The 19362-nt window shown below is 50.9% G+C and overlaps 1 protein-coding gene across 1 annotated transcript; it reads right to left on the bottom strand.

The window, feature by feature from the left end:
- Positions 1-4418: 4418 nt before the first annotated feature.
- On the bottom strand, positions 4419-17517 carry LOC140390533 (zinc-binding protein A33-like). Its single transcript, XM_072475703.1, has 6 exons — positions 16725-17517; positions 16539-16634; positions 16212-16445; positions 13175-13197; positions 12962-13077; positions 4419-5171 (listed from the first exon to the last, which is right to left on the bottom strand). The coding sequence occupies exons 1-6, from the start codon at positions 17133-17135 to the stop codon at positions 4615-4617; spliced, it is 1437 nt and encodes a 478-aa protein (XP_072331804.1). The 5' UTR covers positions 17136-17517; the 3' UTR covers positions 4419-4614.
- Positions 17518-19362: the final 1845 nt, after the last annotated feature.

The raw sequence follows: 19362 nt of genomic DNA, 5'->3' as shown, positions 1-19362 counted from the left end.
AATCTGCATGTAAGCGTGCCTAAGGCCGCCCTGGCCATTCCCAGTGATGTAGGGGCGCGGCCGGCGGAAGCTTCTGATGCTCCTGGCAAATGGAGCAGTTTTGGGCCACCTTCTCAATGTCGGTGTCGAGGCCTGGCCACCAGACATAACTCCGGGCCAACATTTTCATCTTGGTCACGCCCGGATGCCCATTGTGCAAGTCTGATAATATCAGCTCCTGGCCTTTTTCCGGGACAATCACACGCGTCCCCCACAAGAGGATGCCGTCTTCCACGCTGAACTCTGACAGCTTGGAGGAAAATGCCCGCAACTCGCCTGGGAGCAGTCTATGCTGCCCACCATACAGGACTATGTGCCGAACCTTTGACAGGACTGGCTCCGTCTGGGTCCACTCACGGATCTGTGATGCCATGACAGGCGAGGTGTCCATAAAATTTAGGGTACCAACCACCTCACCGGTCGTGGGGGTCGACATGGGGCCGGTCGATAAAGGCAATCGGCTCAGTGCATCGGCATTTGCTATCTGCGTACCTGGTTTGTGCTCCAGAGAATACTCATATGCAGCAAGCAACAAAGCCCAGCGCTGGATCCATGCAGAAGCAATGGGCGGTATTGGCTTATCCTCTCTGAAGAGTCCCAGCAGGGGCTTATGATCAGTCACGATAGTGAAATGGCGGCCGTACACATACTGGTGGAAGCGTTTCACCGCGAAAACCACTGCCAGTCCCTCCTTCTCGATCTGCGCGTACTTCTTCTCCGCTGCAGTCAATGTGCGGGAGGCGAAAGCTATCGGTCGCTCGGCCCCGTTCTCCATCTTGTGGGACAGGACGGCCCCAATACCATACGGGGATGCATCACATGTGACGAGCAAAGGCTTTCCCGGATCATAGTGGGTTAGTAACCCAGATGACGACAATTGTTGCTTTACCCGCCGGAAAGTGGTTTCTTGCGGCTGACCCCAAACCCAGGTGTGATTTTTCTTTAGCAGAAGGTGCAAAGGGGCCAGCGTAGTTGCCAGATTGGGGAGGAACTTCCCGTAATAGTTTACGAGACCGAGAACAGAACGAAGATGCAAAGTGTCAGTCGGGGTGGGGGCATGATGAATTGCACGCACCTTCTCTGCGACGGGGTGCAGACCCTCGCGGTCCATCCGATAACCTAGGTAGACTACTTCTTTTGCCTGAAATACGCGCTTTGTGCGACGTAAACGGACTCCAGCCTCCGAAAGGCGTCTAAGGACAGCCTCCAGATTTTCCAAATGCTCTTGCTCCGACGTCCCTGTAATCAACACGTCATCTAGGTAGACAGCCACACGTGGTAAGCCTCTCAAAATGCCCTCCATAACACGTTGAAAAATTGCGCAGGCAGAGGATACTCCAAAGGGCAACCGTGTATATTCATACAGGCCCCGGTGTGTATTAATTGTTACATATGGTCGGGAGGCAGGGTCCAGCTCCAACTGCAGGTAGGCGTGACTCATATCTAATTTTGTGAATGAGAGTCCACCTGCAAGTTTCGCGTAGAGATCCTCTATGCGAGGCATTGGATATCGGTCGAGTCGGGAAACTGTATTCACTGTAAGTTTATAGTCGCCACAAGCGAACTGTGGCATCTGGCTTCATTACTGGTACAATTGGTGCTGCCCAGTCAGCAAAACGGACGGGCCTGATAATACCCAAACGAGTGAGCTCCCCTTCTACCTTCTCGAGCAAGGCGTAAGGCACTGGGCGCGCCCGGAAATAGCGCAGCGTGGCTCCTGGTTCAACTTGGATACGGGCTACGGCCCCTTTTATTTTCCCCAAACCAGGCTGGAATACCTCTGGGTATCGTCCTAGCACCTCAGTCAACCCTCCAGAAACTGTTGAGGATGTGCTGCCATTGCAACCGCAAATGGCGCAACCAGTCATGACCCAACAGGCTGGGCCCATGGCCACGCACTACGATAAGTGGGAAACGCCCCTCCTGGCGTCCATAGACAACAGGGGTCATTGTAGTTCCTGCAATGTCCAGTGGTTCCCCCGTGTAGGTGGCCAACCTGGCCTGTGAGTCGGTTAATGTAAGGGTCTGTGTACCCTGCTTGATGCGGTCGAATGTCCTCTGGGCAATCACGGAGACCAATGCGCCAGTATCCAACTCCATCTCCAGCGGGTGGCCATTGACCCGTACTGTCACCTTAATGGGGGCCACACGGGGAGCTGCCACACAATGCAGCTGCAGGCAGTCGTCCTCCGTCTCCACGTCCTCAGGAGTGGTCGCCGCAGGTTCATCCACATGGAAGGTACGGCCTCTGGGCTGGTCCCAGTTACGGCCCCTGGGCTGGTCCCAGTTTCGGTCGGAACGACGGCGCCTCTGGCGTCCCCAGGACCGCTGTCCGCGACTGGGTCGGCGCCGACAAGTCTGACACGGACATGGCTCCTCATCCATTGGCTCTGGAGAAGGCTCCCTTCGGGGAGGATGTCCAATGGCCACTGGCGTCGGTCCGGACGTTGCCTCGCCCAAGGTACCGCAGGAGTGTGGGGGGAAGTTTTTGGGCGGAAAGGGTTGCGCCCCAAGGCATGCACTTCCATTCCCTGTAGCTCCTGTACTCCTCGCTCTGCGCTCTCTCGGGACAAGACTATTTGTATTGCCTGTTGAAAAGTCAATGTTGGCTCCGCTAACAACTTTCTCTGGGTTGCTGCATTGTTAATACCGCAAACCAAACGGTCGCGTAACATTTCTGACAAGGTCTCACCATAGTCACAGTATTCCGCAATCCCACGTAGCCTGGATAAAAAAAAAAAATTTTAAAAAATTTAAAAAATTTTAAAAAAATTAAAAATTAAAAAAAAAAAAAATCGGCAAGGGATTCTCCAGGGGTCCTCTCAGCGGTATTAAACCGGTAACGCTGGACTATCGTGGATGGGGTTGGGTTAAAGTGTTGCCCCATTATATTCACAAGTTCGTCAAACGTTTTGGTGTCCGGCGCAGCTGGGTAAGTAAGGCTCCTAATCACCCCAAACGTATGTGGGCCGCAGGCGGTGAGCAATATGACCACCTGGCGCTCGTTTTCAGTGATATTGTTTGCCCAGAAATAGTGACGCACCCGTTGTGTGTACTGGCTCCAGCTTTCCAGCGCAGCATCAAAAACATCCAAACGTCCGTACAGAAGCATGGTATAATAGAAAACAACTTCCAACCTGTATCCAACAAAAATCCAGGGAGGTGGCTTCAGCAGTGTAGACAGCTATTCACTTTTACCTTCATTGCCAGTTTTGTAAGGTCCACGTAATATCCAGCACAAGTTTTAAGGATACAAAGTAATAACGTTTATTTACTATAACAATATATACATAACAGAAGCTGTAACTTCCCTTGCTACCTTCTTCTTCCTGCTGGTTCCTGAACTGGCCAGCTTATTTATACTAGGAGTTTCTCCGCCCCCCTCATTGGGGAAGCTCATACTCCCACAGGATTGTGGGATAGTCATTAGTCCCCAGCCAATCGTAAGTAGGCAGGTTATAACAGACATCATCAGATATTAGTGACTGAAGTGAAGGTGTATGAACTAATTGAACATTGAAATATATTTGAGGGTCTGAATAACATAAAGATTCTGAGAAATTGCTGGGTTAAAAATAAATCCATAAACAGTTTGTGGTTTTAGGTTTACTGTTTTGCTGACAAGTAATGTTGTTGTATCAAGTAAACTATATTTATACAATCTAACAATTCGATCTGTTGTAATAGAAGCAAAATACTGAGACTGCTGGAAATCATCTGAAAAAGATTCATATTCCACTCGAGACGTCAACTCTGTTTCCCTCTCCACAGACTGGACCTAAAACATAGAACATACAGGGCAGAAGAAGGCCATTCGGCCCATCGAGTCTGCACCGACCCACTTCAGCCCTCACTTCCACCCTATTCCCGTAACCCAATAACCCCTCCTCACCTTTTTGGTCATTCGAACTATCCACCAATGTCCCAGTTATTAAACCAGGAGGACATTCTTATCCTCTCTGTACTCGGAATACACGCTCAGATTTGTGAATTCAGCTCCTGACACACAGCAAGATCCCAAACTGGGAAATCTCACTCTCCCAACCTGGGATTTCCTGAACATTGTCCCGACCGGCTGTGTGGAATTTCCCGATAGCGACTCGGTGTGTGACAGGAACATGGAAGTGGGAAGTCCAGGCTCATGTTTATTTTCCCTCCTTTGTTTCTGATTCAATTCTCTTTCAGTTGTGAAGAAAGATCCTGCCTGAATTGTCTGATCAGCGATTAAGCATTTTTAGTTGTTGAATTCCTGCCAGTACCAGGTATCCAGCAGCAGGTGGCGATACTGCGCTGTAAAACTTTACTGACCTTTGTACAGCTCGACATCACCATCGTGTGGCTGAAATCGGCACTACAATGAACTGCAAGGGAAAGTTCAAGATATTTAATTTCCTTTTTATTTTAATCCTCTGACGTTTTTATTTGTGTTGTTTTTATTTACAGTCTGATTGGGATTTTACAATTTGCAAATTAAACAACACATTTAGTGACAAACTGTTGTCTGTGGCAGTTTCTGACCCCCAACCCCTGACCTCTGCCCCTGACCCTCAAGTCATTGTGATGTCAGTGATGATGTCACCACCCCGAGGCCCCACCCCTTTCCCGATCCGGATCAGAACCGGAGCAGATTCTCAGAAACTGGTTTACATCCAAAGTCCCGAATAAAGGATAAAGTTTCTCAGTGAATTTATTCCCGGTGAAGGTGTGGAGATGGGACTTGGTGTCCACGTTGTAAAATGAAACTGTCCCAGACTCATAACTGAGATAAACTCCCACCTTCCCGGGGATCTGACCGACACGGAGACGGGATCCAGGAGAGGAATTTATATTAAACTGATCCTCAAACCGCCCAATGGTCCAGACTCCAGTCTCTGGGATCAGATTGACCGGGTCCTTCCTCTTCACAGACTCTGCGGCTACTCCCAGACCCCAGACCCGATTCCCCGTCACCTCCACCTCCCAGTAATGTCTCCCCGATGTGAATCCCTCTGATCCCAGCACACAGGGCCAGTGTGTAAACCTCTTCCTGGTGTCAGGGAGACGCCTCCGGGTCAGGGTCAGTCTCAAACTCTTCAGATCCTCAGACACCTCGAGCTGGGGATTCGCTGTTTCCACATCCAGGGTCACAGAGACTGGGAGAAAAAAACAGAAAATTAGAGACTCACTGGGGATCGGGGAGAGACTCACTGGGGATTGGGGAGAGACTCACTGGGGATCGGGGAGAGACTCACTGGGGATCAGGGGGAGACTCACTGGGGATCGGGGAGAGACTCACTGGGGATCGGGGGAGAGACTCACTGGGGATCGGGGAGAGACTCACTGGGGATCGGGGAGAGACTCACTGGGGATCGGGGGAGAGACTCACTGGGGATCGGGGAGAGACTCGCTGGGGATCGGGGAGAGACCAACTGGGGATCAGGGGGAGACTCACTGGGGATCGGGGGGAGACTCACTGGGAATCGGGGAGACTCACTGGGGATCAGGGGGAGACTCACTGGGGATCGGGGAGAGTCACTGGGGATCGGGGGAGACTCACTGGGGATCAGGGGGAGACTCACTGGGGATCGGGGAGAGACTCACTGGGGATCGGGGGAGAGACTCACTGGGGATCGGGGAGACACTCACTGCGTATCGGGGAGAGACTCACGGGATCGTGGGGAGAGTCTCACTGGGGATCGGGGGAGAGACTCACGGGTTCGGGGGAGAGTCGCACTGGGGATCGGGGGGAGAGTCCCACTGGGGATCGGGGGGAGACTCACTGGGGATCGGGGGGAGAGACTCACTGGGGGTCGGGGGGAGGCTCACTGGGAATCGGGGAGAGACTGGGGATCAGGGGGAGAGACTGGGGATCAGGGGGAGACTCACTCGGGATCGGGGAGAGACCCCCCAGGGATCGGGGGAGACTCACTGGGGATCGGGGAGAGACTCACTGGGGATCGGGGGAGACTCACTGGGGATCAGGGGGAGACTCACTGGGGATCGGGGAGACTCACTGGGGATCAGGGGGAGACTCACAGGGGATCGGGGAGAGACTCACTGGGGATCGGGGGAGAGACTAACTGGGGATCGGGGAGACACTCACTGCAGATCGGGGAGAGACTGGGGATCAGGGGGAGAGTCACTGGGGATCGGGGGGCGAGACTCACTGGAGATCAGGGGGAGAGACTCACTGGGCATCGGGGAGGAGACTCACTGGGGATCGGGGGGAGAGACTTACTGGGTTTCGGGGGGGAGAGACTCACTGGGGATCGGGGGAGAGGCTCACTGGGGATCGGGAGGGAGACTCACTGGAGATCGGGGGAGACTCACTGGGGATCGGAGGAGACCCACTAGGGATCAGGGGGAGACTCACTGGGGATCGGGGGGAGACTCACTGGGGATCGGGGGAGACTCACTGGGGATCAGGGGGAGACTCCTGGGGATCGGGGAGACTCACTGGGGATCAGGGGGAGACTCACGGGATCGGGGAGAGACTCACTGGGGATCGGGGGAGAGACTAACTGGGGATCGGGGTGACACTCACTGCAGATCGGGGAGAGACTGGGGATCAGGGGGAGAGTCACTGGGGATCGGCGGGCGAGACTCACTGGGGATCGGGGGGAGAGACTCACTGGGCATCGGGGAGGAGGCTCACTGGGGATCGGGGGGAGAGACTTACTGGATTTCGGGGGGGAGAGACTCACTGGGGATGGGGGGAGAGACTCACTGAGGATCGGGGGGGAGAGACTCACTGGGGATCGGGGGGAGAGACTCACTGGGGATCGGGGGGGAGAGACTCACTGGGGATCGGAGGGAGACTCACTGGGGATGGAAGGAGAGTCTGGGGATCGGGGGAGAGACTCACTGGGGATCGGAGAGAGACTCACTGGGGATCGGGGGAGACTCACTGGGGATCGGGGGGAGAGACTCACTGGGGATCGGGCAGAGACTCACTGGGGATTGGGGGGGACTCACTGGGGATCGGGGGAGAGTCTCAGTAGGGATCGGGGGAGACTTACTGGGGATCGGGGAGAGACTCACTGGGGATCAGGGGGAGACTCACTGGGGATAGGGAGGAGACTCACTGGGGATCGGGGGAGAGTGACTGGGGATCGGGGGAGTCTCACTGGGGATCGGGGGGAGAGACTCACTGCGGATTGGGGAGAGGCTCACTGGGGATCGGGGAGAGACTCACTGGTGATCGGGGGAGAGACACACTGGGGATCGGGGGAGAGACACACTGGGGATCGGGGGGAGAGACTCACTGGGGATCGGGGAGATACTCACTGGGGCTCGGGGGGGAGACTCACTGGGGATCAGGGGGAGAGTCACTGGGGATCGGGGGAGACTCACTGGGGATCAGGGCGAGAGTCACTGGGGATCGGGGGAGACTCACTGGGGATCGGGGGGAGAGACTCACTGGGGATCGGGCAGAGACTCACTGGGGATTGGGGGGGACTCACTGGGGATCGGGGGAGAGTCTCAGTAGGGATCGGGGGAGACTTACTGGGGATCGGGGAGAGACTCACTGGGGATCAGGGGGAGACTCACTGGGGATAGGGAGGAGACTCACTGGGGATCGGGGAGAGTGACTGGGGATCGGGGGAGTGTCACTGGGGATCGGGGGGAGAGACTCACTGCGGATTGGGGAGAGGCTCACTGGGGATCGGGGAGAGACTCACTGGTGATCGGGGGAGAGACACTGGGGATCGGGGGAGAGACTCACTGGGGATCGGGGGGAGAGACTCACTGGGGATCGGGGAGATCCTCACTGGGGCTCGGGGGGAGACTCACTGGGGATCAGGGGGAGAGTCACTGGGGATCGGGGGAGACTCACTGGGGATCAGGGCGAGAGTCACTGGGGATCGGCGAGGCTCACTGGGGATCGGGGGGAGAGACTCACTGGGGATCGGGGGAGAGACACACTGGGGATCGGGGGAGAGACTCACTGGGGATCGGGGGGAGAGACTCACTGGGGATCGGGGAGATACTCACTGGGGATCGGGGGGAGACTCACTGGGGATCAGGGGGAGAGTCACTGGGGATCGGGGGAGACTCACTGGGGATCGGGGGAGAGACTCACTGGGGATCGGGGGAGAGACTCACAGGTTCGGGGGAAAGACTTACTGGGGATCGGGGGAGAGTCACTGGGGATCGGGGAGAGACTATGTGTGCGTGTGTGTAACTGTGTGTGTGTGTGTAAATGTGTGTGTGTGTGTAACTGTGTGTGTGCGTGTAACTGTGTGTGTGTGTAACTGTGTGTGTGTGTGTGTAACTGTGTATGTGTGTGTGTCACTGTATGTGTGTGTGTAACTGTGTGTAAGTCTGTGTGAAACTGTGTGTGTGTGTGTGTATAACTGCGTAACTGTGTGGGTGGGTGGGTGTGAAACTGTGTGTGTGTAACGGTGTGGGTGTGTGAAACTGTGTGTGTGTAACTGTGTGCGTGTAACTGTGTGTGCGTGTGTGTGTAACTATGTATGTGTATAACTGTGTGTGTGCGTGTAACTGTGTTTGCGTGTAACTGTGTGTGTGTAACTGTGTGTATGTGTGTGTAATTGTGTGTGTGTGCAACTGCGTGTGTGTAACTGTGTGTGTAACTGTGTGCGTGTGTGTAACTGTGTGTGGGTGGGTGTAACTGTGTGTGTGTAACTGTGTGTGTGTAACTGCGTGTAACTGTGTGTGGGTGCGTAACTGTGTGTGTGTGTAACTGTGTGTGTAACTGTGTGTGTGTGTAACTGTGTGTGTGTGTGGAACCTTGTGTGCGTCGGTGTGTGGGTGTGTGTGTAACTGTGTGTGTGTAATTGTGTGCAGTGTGTGTAACTGTGCGTGTGTAACTGTGTGTGTGTGTAACTTTGTGTGTAACTGTGTGTAACTGTGTGTGTGTCTAACTGTGTGTGTGTAATTGTGTGTGTATGTAACTGTGTGTGTGTGTAACTGTGTGTGTGTGTCTGCAACTCTGTGTGTGTAACTGTGTGTGTGTGTGTGTGTCTGTAACTGTGCGTGTGTCACTGTGTGTGTGTGTAACTGTGTGTGTGTGTGTGTAACTTTGTGTGTGTCGGTGTGTGTGTGTGTGTGGGTGTGTGTGTCTAATTGTGTGCATGTGTATGTAACTGTGCGTGTGTAACTGTGTGTGTGTAACTTTGTGTGTAACTGTGTGTGTGTCTAACTGTGTGTGTGTAATTGTGTGTGTATGGAACTGTGTGTGCGTGTAACTGTGTGTGTGTAACTGTGTGTATGTAACTGTGTGTGTGTGTCTCTGCAACTGTGTGTGTGTAACTGTGTGTGTGTGTCTGTGTCTGTAACTGTGCGTGTGTAACTGTGTGTGTGTGTAACATTGTGTGTAACTGTGTGTGTGTAACTGTGTGTGTAACTGTGTGTGTGTAACTGTGTGTGTAACTGTGTGTAATTGTGTATGTAACTGTGTGTGCGTGTAACTGTGTGTGAGTAACTGTGTGTGTGTGTAACTGTGTGTGTGTGTGTGTGTGACTGTGTGTGTGTGTGTGTGTGTAACTGTGTGTGTGTGTAACTGTGTGCTGTGTGTGTGTAACTGTGTGTGTGTGTGTAACTGGGTGTGTGTGTAACTGGGTGTGTGTGTAACTGTGTGTGTGTAACTGTGTGTGCGTGTGTGTGTAACTATGTATGTGTATAACTGTGTGTGTGCGTGTAACTGTGTTTGCGTGTAACTGTGTGTGTGTAACTGTGTATGTGTGTGTAATTGTGTGTGTGTGCAACTGCGTGTGTGTAACTGTGTGTGTAACTGTGTGCGTGTGTGTAACTGTGTGTGTGTGGGTGTAACTGTGTGTGTGTAACTGTGTGTGTGTAACTGCGTGTAACTGTGTGTGGGTGCGTAACTGTGTGTGTGTGTAACTGTGTGTGTAACTGTGTGTGTGTGTAACTGTGTGTGTGTGTGGAACCTTGTGTGCGTCGGTGTGTGTGTGGGTGTGTGTGTAACTGTGTGTGTGTAATTGTGTGCAGTGTGTGTACCTGTGCGTGTGTAACTGTGTGTGTGTGTAACTTTGTGTGTAACTGTGTGTAACTGTGTGTGTGTCTAACTGTGTGTGTGTAGTTGTGTGTGTATGTAACTGTGTGTGTGTGTAACTGTGTGTGTGTGTGTCTGCAACTCTGTGTGTGTAACTGTGTGTGTGTGTGTCTGTAACTGTGCGTGTGTCACTGTGTGTGTGTGTAACTGTGTGTGTGTGTGTGTAACTTTGTGTGTGTCGGTGTGTGTGTGTGTGTGGGTGTGTGTCTAATTGTGTGCATGTGTATGTAACTGTGCGTGTGTAACTGTGTGTGTGTGTAACTTTGTGTGTAACTGTGTGTGTGTCTAACTGTGTGTGTGTAATTGTCTGTGTATGGAACTGTGTGTGCGTGTAACTGTGTGTGTGTAACTGTGTGTATGTAACTGTGTGTGTGTGTGTCTCTGCAACTGTGTGTGTGTAACTGTGTGTGTGTGTCTGTGTCTGTAACTGTGCGTGTGTAACTGTGTGTGTAACTTTGTGTGTAACTGTGTGTGTGTAACTGTGTGTGTAACTGTGTGTGTGTAACTGTGTGTGTAACTGTGTGTAATTGTGTATGTAACTGTGTGTGCGTGTAACTGTGTGTGAGTAACTGTGTGTGTGTGTAACTGTGTGTGTGTGTGTGTGTGTGTGACTGTGTGTGTGTGTGTGTGTAACTGTGTGTGTGTGTGTGTAACTGTGTGTGTGTGTAACTGTGTGCTGTGTGTGTGTAACTGTGTGTGTGTGTGTAACTGGGTGTGTGTGTAACTGTGTGTGTGTAACTGGGTGTGTGTGTAACTGTGTGTGTGTGTAACTGTGTGTGTGTGTGTGTGTAACTGTGGGGTGTGGGTGACATCAACAAAATAAACAAATCTCTTCTCAAATTTAGATGAAGATCTCAACACCGAGATATTTCCGTTCTGCTCCGTGGAAACAAATATGGGGGATTCTCCGCTTCACGGCACCGGAAGTGCGATCGGGCGGAGAATCGGGCGTAATGCACAAATCGAGGTTTGTGCCCGGCACTGATTCCGACGCCAGGCTCCTGTCCCTCCCTGGCGGTGAAATCAAAGTTTGTGCCCTGCAGCGTGCCCATGTCACACCCTCATTTACATAGAGTTAAATCTAATCAGCGGATTGGACACAGTATGCTCCGCCCTTCCACGATGCTCCGCCCCTCTCAGGCAGACGTCACGCGGGTGTGAATTAGTGCAAGTATTTACAAACGGGGACTGGGCTCCATGGCTGCTGAGGGGCAGAGAGAGGGGAAAAAACCCTCAAAAAGCCTCAATAATTGTGGGACTTGCTGGGGGGGCTGCCTGGGCCGGGGGGAGTAACGGGGAGCGACTTGGTGACAGGTCTGTGCACTCGGGGTGTCCCCCTCGGGATCGGGGTGGCCTGGCTCAGACCCCCATTGCTGCAGTCTGGGTTTTAAACACACCCCTTTGGTGCTACTCACAGGCCCCTGGCTGCTCACTCTGCTGACTGCTCACTGTGTCCTGGAAATGTTCACAGAGCCTCTGGTCATTTGGGAGCCACCCAGGCCGCCCCTCTGGAAAGCCTCAGACCCCGGCTGAGCCATCACCGGGATGGGCGTGGCCAAGCTCAATCAGTGACACACCAGGTGCTGCCACTCCTCAGTTCACTCATCAGAAGCTCAGCCCCACTGCAGGGGAAGCAGGGGAATAGCAGAGCTCACCCCAAACAAAGCACACAGGCACCCAGGTGGCCCTGTGTGGGGAATGTATAGTGCTAATAATTCACCAGTGCATTTGTATCATGTTCTGCTGTTGTGTTATGTTGTTAACCCTGTGGGCTCCACCTATGGGCCATTGTGTGGCTTCACCCACAGGGGGATATGTTGGGGCATGTACAGGCTCCGCCCATGGCTCCTCCCCTTGAAAGGAAGTATAAAGAGCAGCTGACCTGCAGGCGGTTCCCAGTATTGTCCAGTCGCAGGCAGGCACTGTTCTAAGCTGATTAAAACCACGGTTTACTTCTCCTCGTGTCTTTGAGTGAATTGATGGTTGCATCACACTGCTAGCTGACAAGGGCACTGCCAGGCTGTCACTGCCAATGTGCCAAGCTGCCATTTTCTGTGTGCTGGTGATCGGACTGGGGGTGTCCAGCGTGTGTGTTGCGGGGGGAGCTGGGGACCCTCCCAAAGTGAGTTGGTGCTTGGGAGGGGGGGGGGGGGGTGTCGGGGTGGCGTCGGTGGCCTGGGAGATCGGGATATCATTTTAAAATAGTGTCCCGATCTCTCGCTGCACTGAGGAGTTCGGACGAGCGGAGCTCCTCACTGCACAAAACGGGGCGATGAGCGGCCTCGGCCCCGCGTTCCCCACAGGCACCTTACCCAACGTGGGGGGCGTTTTATCGCCATGTGTTTCTCGGCACTGTGAGCGCCGGGAAACACGCGGTTAAATACGATCACTCCGGGATTTTCGGGGAGGAAAGGTTCAGCTGGGAATGGCGGAGTTTCCACTTGCTGAAGTTTGTAAAGTATCGATGGGTTCTGGAGACAGAGCTTCATCTGAGAGTTCCTGTGTTGGTGATGTTTGGGGAGCTGACAGTTTCAGCTGACCGAGCTGAGAATGATGTTTAGAAAGTGGATTAGGTGCATGAATCAGACTTTAATTCCAATCAGGACCATTTTTATCCTCATTTCTTTATAACAAAGCTCTTAAACATTCTCTCTGCCGACGGATTCTCCGTTGCGCCGGCAGCGCTCCCACGCCCGCGGGTTTCCCGGCGGTGTGGGGTGGCCACAATGGGCAATCCCATTGGCAGGTGGCAGAGGCGGAGAATCCCGCTGCCAGTGAGGGCCCCTGCCCAGGAAAAGGGCGCTGGCGGACCGGAGAATCCCGCCCGGTGTCTTCGATATTTATATGGATAATGATTGAAATATAAGATATAAATCAGGACAGAGGAACTTATCTGAGTTTTACCAGGGTTAATGACATCCAGCATTTCTCTCCACACTGGGAACGGGAAAGGGCTGTTGTATTTTCCGATGGACAGGACATCATCTGCTAGTGACAGCTGTTTACCCTCATCACTAATCCTGTAAATATTAAAGAGTTGATTATAAATTGACCATAAACACTTTGCTGAGTAATTTTACCAACTTGCCCTGAGTTTCAGTAAAGATCATGTCCTACCTCCTCTTCCGAGATGCTTCCTCCTGAAATAAACAAAACACAAATCTGAGTTGACAGAGACGGACTGTCTATATCCAGAAAGCAGAAATGACCCTCACATTGTTACAAGCTGCTGAGAATTGTCAATTCCCATTGCTGCAGACATGGAATAGAAAGAGGATGTTACACAAAGGATATTGAAGCACAGGAGAAAGTATCAGAAAGATTGACAGCAACTGAGAGGCTTCAACTAACAGCAAAGATTGATCAACTTTACTGTAGAAAAGAGAAGACCTGATAGAGATCTTTCAAATGATGAAAGGGGTCGGGCTTGATAGATTCAGTGAAGATGTTTACACTGTAGAGAATCCAGAAATAGGGATAGAAACATAAGATATGTCATGATATAGTAGCACGATAGCACAAGTGGCTAGCACAGTGGCATCACAGCACCAGGGTCCCTGGTTCGATTCCCCACTGGGTCACTAACTGTGCGGACCCTGCACGTTCTCTCCGTGTCTGCGTGGGTTTCCTCCGGGTGCTCCGGTTTCCTCCCACAGTCCAAAGACGTGCAGGTTAGGTGGATTGGCCATGCTAAATTGCCCTTAGTGTCCAAAAAGGTTTGTGGGGGGTTATTGGGTTATGGGATTAGAGTGGAAGTGAGGGCTTAAGTGGGTCGGTGCAGACTCGATGGGCCGAATGGCCTCCTTCTGCACAGTATGTTCTAAGGACCCGCGACAACGCAGAATCGCCGAGCAGAAACTTATAGCCAAGTTCCGCACACATGAGTGCGGCCTCAACCGGGACCTGGGATTCATGTCGCATTACATTCATCCCCCACCATCTGGCCTGCGAAATCCTACCAACTGTCCTGGCTTGATACAATTCACGCCTCTTTAACCTGGGGTTACCCCATCTCTGGATCTGTAAGGATTTAATCACCTGCTAATGGTCGCATTCCTAGCATTGTTTGGCATCTTTGAATTTGTCTATATATGTGTTTCTGGGACAGACCTCTTCATTCACCTGAGGAAGGAGCAGCGCTCCGAAAGCTAGTGACATCGAAACAAACCTGTTGGACTTTAACCTGGTGTTGTAAGACTTCGTACTGTGTTCTAAGATATGCAAACATGCAGCTAATGAACACATAGAATTTGGACACGACCAATGAGCAGTCAGGACACTGAGGGGTGGTATCTCACTATAAAAGGGATGAGGCACTCACACCCCGCCTCTTTCCACAGACCAACATCTACAGAGTGAGACAGGGTGTATCCTCAGCATCACACCCCAGCACGTGGCTTAGAGCAAAGCTGGTTCAGTTAGACTGAGTTACTACATTTAGATTAGCAGAGAGTCGAACTCATTGAGAACTGTGCTCATAGTTCAATAAAACACATTGAACTCACTTCAAAGTTTGGAGCAACCTTTACTCAAAACTGCATCAAGTGGCAGCTTGTGTTCTTCCAAATTACATAACACAACCATAAAGTTACAAATAAATCCAATCGGGAGTTCAGGAGAAACTTCTTTGCCGAGAGAGTGATGGGAATGTGGAACTCACTGTCACACGGGGTGGAATTTACTCCAGTCTGTCACAGCAGCGAGCATGGTGTCCGGACACAGGGAATCACACGAGAGGACACGGCTCAGTCTGTCGATGGCAGGAAAACCTCCCGGGATTAAGTCAGAGTCGGGAAGGGGTCAATGCACCGGACTAGCGGCAGGAAGTTAATTAGTCTCATTAATGAGTCTGTGAAGCCAGTTTAAACCTGATTCCAACATCATTAACTGCTGCTTTTCCAATTCAGTTTAAACCCCATGGGTTGGATTTTATGAGGATCCCACTTCCCGCGATCGGGAACGCCGTGACCCTGGGATTGAAAATGAGTGTGTAAAGAGATTGAAAGGTGCTGAGCACTGACCCTCCAGCAGGATGGCTTCAGGAAATGTGTTTGTGATATTCCGATAAGAATCATCATTAAAAGGACAAGATCCAAGGGTCTGGCACTGCAGTCAAGAAGGAGGGTCAAGAACGGTCAACCTGGCTCCCGGGCCTACAATTCACACCAGAAGGAGCAGCCGGGTGGGGAATTGTAATTTATCAGCCAAATCCGAGGGGGATTGGGGCTGAGGATTTAAAATAACTTCAGTGTAACATCCAAATCCTGGGGGGATTTGGGTTTGAATTGAGGAACGTTTGGGCTGAAATGTGGGGTTTTGTCTGTGGATTTTCAGGAGAGGCTTTTTAATAAGTTGTGGTGATTTGTGTGTTTATGTGGAAGCCAGGTTAAATTGTGGAGGGATTTAAATCGGGAAAACCAATTAAATGCTGTGTGATGTTATTTACACTATTTACAGCTCTTTGTATTCGGGTGTTGGGAGTGTTTTCACTAAACAACAAGTTTGTGGTTGAGCCAATCCCCGTGTCTGTGTAATTTTGTCCTTTACAAAATCCTCAAGTCAAGAACCATCAGTCAGAGGAAACGGGAGCGTGAACCTCTTACAGTCCCTCAATCAGGTACACAGTGCAACTGAACAAGGGCATTCCCGCTACAGCCTCAATCCCACCCCCTCTCCCCCCATCCCCTCCCAGAATCCCACCAATAACCCCAACAGGGTTTGATTTTCAGGCTTCCCGTATTGTGAGACCCCTGCTCATTGCTGAGGGAATACCAGTGACAGCAGGATGAGAACATTCATTGCCCTGTTAAGGGGCTAAATTGGTTACAGGAAGGCTGTCCCACAAGACTTACCACCACGGACTTAATCTGTGTAGAGATGGAAAGACAACAGAAACTCCACACAGTGTCATTCCCCATGTCCCCTTCCACTCACCCCACACCCTGACTAAATGTACCCTGGGGGGGAACAGCATTAAATTCCACCCACCCAGGGAAAGCCAGGGATACATTTAAGGAGAAGCTGGATACAGATGAGGGAGAAAGGAACAGAAGGATATATTGACAGGGAAATGAAGTAGGATGGGAGGAGGCTCGTGTGGATCCTGTTGTGACTGTGAACTTTCACTGAACGAAACTGAAATATAATCCCTCACCTTCAGAAATCTCACTCCGTCTTTTTGTTCCAACTGGTTTTCCAACTTTGAGAGTTTTTCCTGAATAGAATTTAAATTCTCCTGAATTTCACAAAGATTTTCCTCCATTGGTTTTAGAATTTTTTCCTCTTCTTCCCTGAGATCTCGGATGAAACGCTGCTCTTTCTCAGTGAGAATCTGGTGCATTTTAGTGAACTCGGATGTGATGTGGCTCTGCAGACTGACCGACTGTTTCTATAAGAAGAAACATTAAAAATAATATGTTTCTGTAATAAAAACAACAAAATAATGGATTAAATTTGGAAGCTCAGCTCAGGGAGACTTTACCCTAATTTGGGAAATCTTCTGTTTCTGCTGCTGCTCCATTTCGAGAACCATCGATTTCTTCTCCGTGAGAGAATCGAAGGAAGATTTCACCCCATCCTGGGATTGGGAGAGAAAATCAGAAAATAAAAGTGTTAGATCCTGAAAATGTGATCAGATAATCAGGGGATCAAATCTGTTCCCTTTTACCTTGTAGATTTCAACAGCTTCTTTAATCGGGATGAAGCGGTGTTCTCTGTGTTCCCGCGAAACTACACAATTCACACAGGTCAATTTCTTGTCAGTTTCACAAAACAGCTTCAGTTCTTCCTGATGTTCCTCACAGTGAAGTTTACTTTCCTTCTCTTTCCCATTCAGCTTTAATTTTCGAGCTTTCTCAGCCAGATTCACTAAGATCCGACTTCCTCTGAGGATTCTTTCTGGAAACTCCTGTCTACATTCCGGGCAGGAGTTTCTCTCCTTCTTTTCCCAACACTGGGTGATACAGGAGCGGCAGAAGTTGTGTCCACACTCCAGTGAAACCGGATCAGTGAAGAAATCAAGACAAATGGAACAAATTAAATCCTCGGACCAACTCTCCTCCTGCTGTGTGGAAGCCATGTTCACACTCAGCACTTCCTGATTCAAACCACTTTCAGTTTCAATGTTCCTGCTCCGCTACTGAACATATTCAGTTCAGTAATTCCCTCATGACGTTCACTGCAATACTCACGGAATTCACCTGAGGAAGGAGCAGTGCTCTGACAGCTAGCAATTCGAAACAAACCTGTTGGACTTTAACCTGGTGTCAGACTTCTTACTGTGCCCACCCCAGTCCAACGCCGGCATCTCCACATCAAGGAATTATTGTTATTTGCTGCTCTCGGTCCTGCCCACTTTGAGAGCTGGAGACAAAACCCGGAGCAGAATCAAGAATAAACAGGGTTAGAGTGAACGACAGGGAATAATTGAACCCAGGCGATGGGAGTGAAGGTCTGTTGGTGGTGGGGGTGGGTGGAGAGAGGATGGGAGGAGGTGGGGATTGTGTCCTGTGAGTGACTGGCAGCCTGCTGCTCTCCTTCATATACTTCTGTCTCAAAGCAGCCCCAGGCACGGATGGTCAAGTTGTGTTTTACTTTGTGGGAAACACAAACTGAAACATATTGTCCAGCCCCTCCTGACCTTCCCTTTACGTAAACCCAGCCTGACTCCAACTCAAGTTAGATGTTTGGTATTTATTTGTTATGAATTTTGACTGAAACTTATATCACTGTGAAAATGAAGATTTTTTGATAAAAATCAGCTTTGGAGAATTACAAGGTTGTCTGAATTTTTTCCAAGAATAATATTTGAATTAAAAGCGAGTCTGAAATGTCTCTGGTGCTGGCTGACTCCTCCCCCAGCCCTCAGGGCTTTTCATACTGATGCTGGGGGTGTTGGTTGAGTTGATTTGTTGAACAAGCTGCACAGTGAGTATATTGAAGTGGGTGAGGTTTGTACAGAGCCGCTCTCTGCTCTGAGGCAGCTATTGCTGCACTGGTGTAATGTGTGTCACAGTGTAGCAGCTGAAAGGCTGCAGCTTTTAACTTTACACTTGTCCTTTTCCTCGATACTGAACAAGCTGGAGAGCCTCAGCAGCTCTTTCTACATCCAGACCATTGGTCTTGTCTGTCTCCTTCCGCACTGTCAGCCAATGAAGACTTTACTATTTGACCCATGGCTGGGGTTTCAAATCAGAGTTTTCCTTCTCCAGGGCAGGCTGCCAATCAAAGCTGCCAATCGGGAACGGTCTGGTTTTGAGGAGGCAGACACTCACTTTCACATCTCTGCCCAAACAGGGATCAGTGTGTGAAGCCGGGCAGAGGCAGTTTGATTCGGAGGGACTATTTCACACACTGACCAGATGGGACTTTTTGTGAATGACGAGAATCTCCATTCTCTTCAGCATCCTGGTCATTCCTGACCCTTTTTCACGATCCATAAGGAATTAACTCCGTGCTGCTCTTTGACGCATTGGGTGGGATTTTGCTCTCTGTGCACAGAGAGCTGGTTAGAGAGAGAAAGCCGGTGTGTAGCTCTCCAGCTGCACAGCTGAGTTTTCTCTCCAGATTCTCTGGCACTCTGAGCTCAGAAAATCTATGGCCGTGGTTTTCACCCTCACGCTGGCAGGGCGGGGCCTGATAGATCCGGCAACGCCGGCTCCACCGAGATCGGGGCGCCCTGATCTGTGTTAAAATAATACAGCCCCACCCCCCACGGATACGGGGAACCCCCTCCCCACAAGCACAGGGGCAACCCCACCCCCCACAAACACAGGGGCCCCCCCCTCCGCCAAACCCCACACATAAACATGGAAACATATGAAAAAGGAGTAGGCCATTCGGCCCTTCGAGCCTGCTCCACCATTCAATATGATTGTGTCTGATCCTCTATCTCAATGCCACATTCCCGCTTTCTCCCCAAACCCCTTGATGCCATTGAAATGTAAAAAGTATCTGTCTCTTTCTTCAATATTTGGATTTATTGTCACGTGTACTGAGGTACAGTGAAACCTATTGTTCTGCGCACTGTCCAGACAGATCGTTATATACATGAAAAACATACGATAGATACACAATGTAAATACATACACAGAGACATTGGGTGAACATACGAAGTGTAGTACTCCTGAGTAGAGAAGATGTGTGGAGAGATCTGTTCAGTCCATAGGTGAGTCATTCAGGAGTCTGGTAACAGCGGGGAAGAAGCTGATTTTGAATCTGCTCGTCCGTGATCTCAGACTTTTGTTTCTTCTGCCTGATGGAAGAAGAGAGAATAACCTGGGTGGGAGGGGTCTTTGATTATGCTG

The sequence above is a fragment of the Scyliorhinus torazame genome, chromosome 14 (genome assembly GCF_047496885.1).
Source record: "Scyliorhinus torazame isolate Kashiwa2021f chromosome 14, sScyTor2.1, whole genome shotgun sequence".
Classification (NCBI taxonomy): domain Eukaryota; kingdom Metazoa; phylum Chordata; class Chondrichthyes; order Carcharhiniformes; family Scyliorhinidae; genus Scyliorhinus; species Scyliorhinus torazame.
This window is presented reverse-complemented; position numbering and strand designations above follow the sequence as displayed.

Bases quoted from the DNA above. Each gene is read 5' to 3' on its own strand.
- LOC140390533 (XM_072475703.1), bottom strand. From the start codon at position 17,135: ATGGCTTCCACACAGCAGGAGGAGAGTTGGTCCGAGGATTTAATTTGT. The intron at 13,198-16,211 runs GTGAGGGATTAT...TGTTTATTTCAG, and splicing joins ACGGAGTGAGATTTCTGAAG to GAGGAAGCATCTCGGAAGAG. The intron at 5,172-12,961 runs GTAAAACTCAGA...TTTTTCTCCCAG, and splicing joins GCTGGATGTCATTAACCCTG to TCTCTGTGACCCTGGATGTG.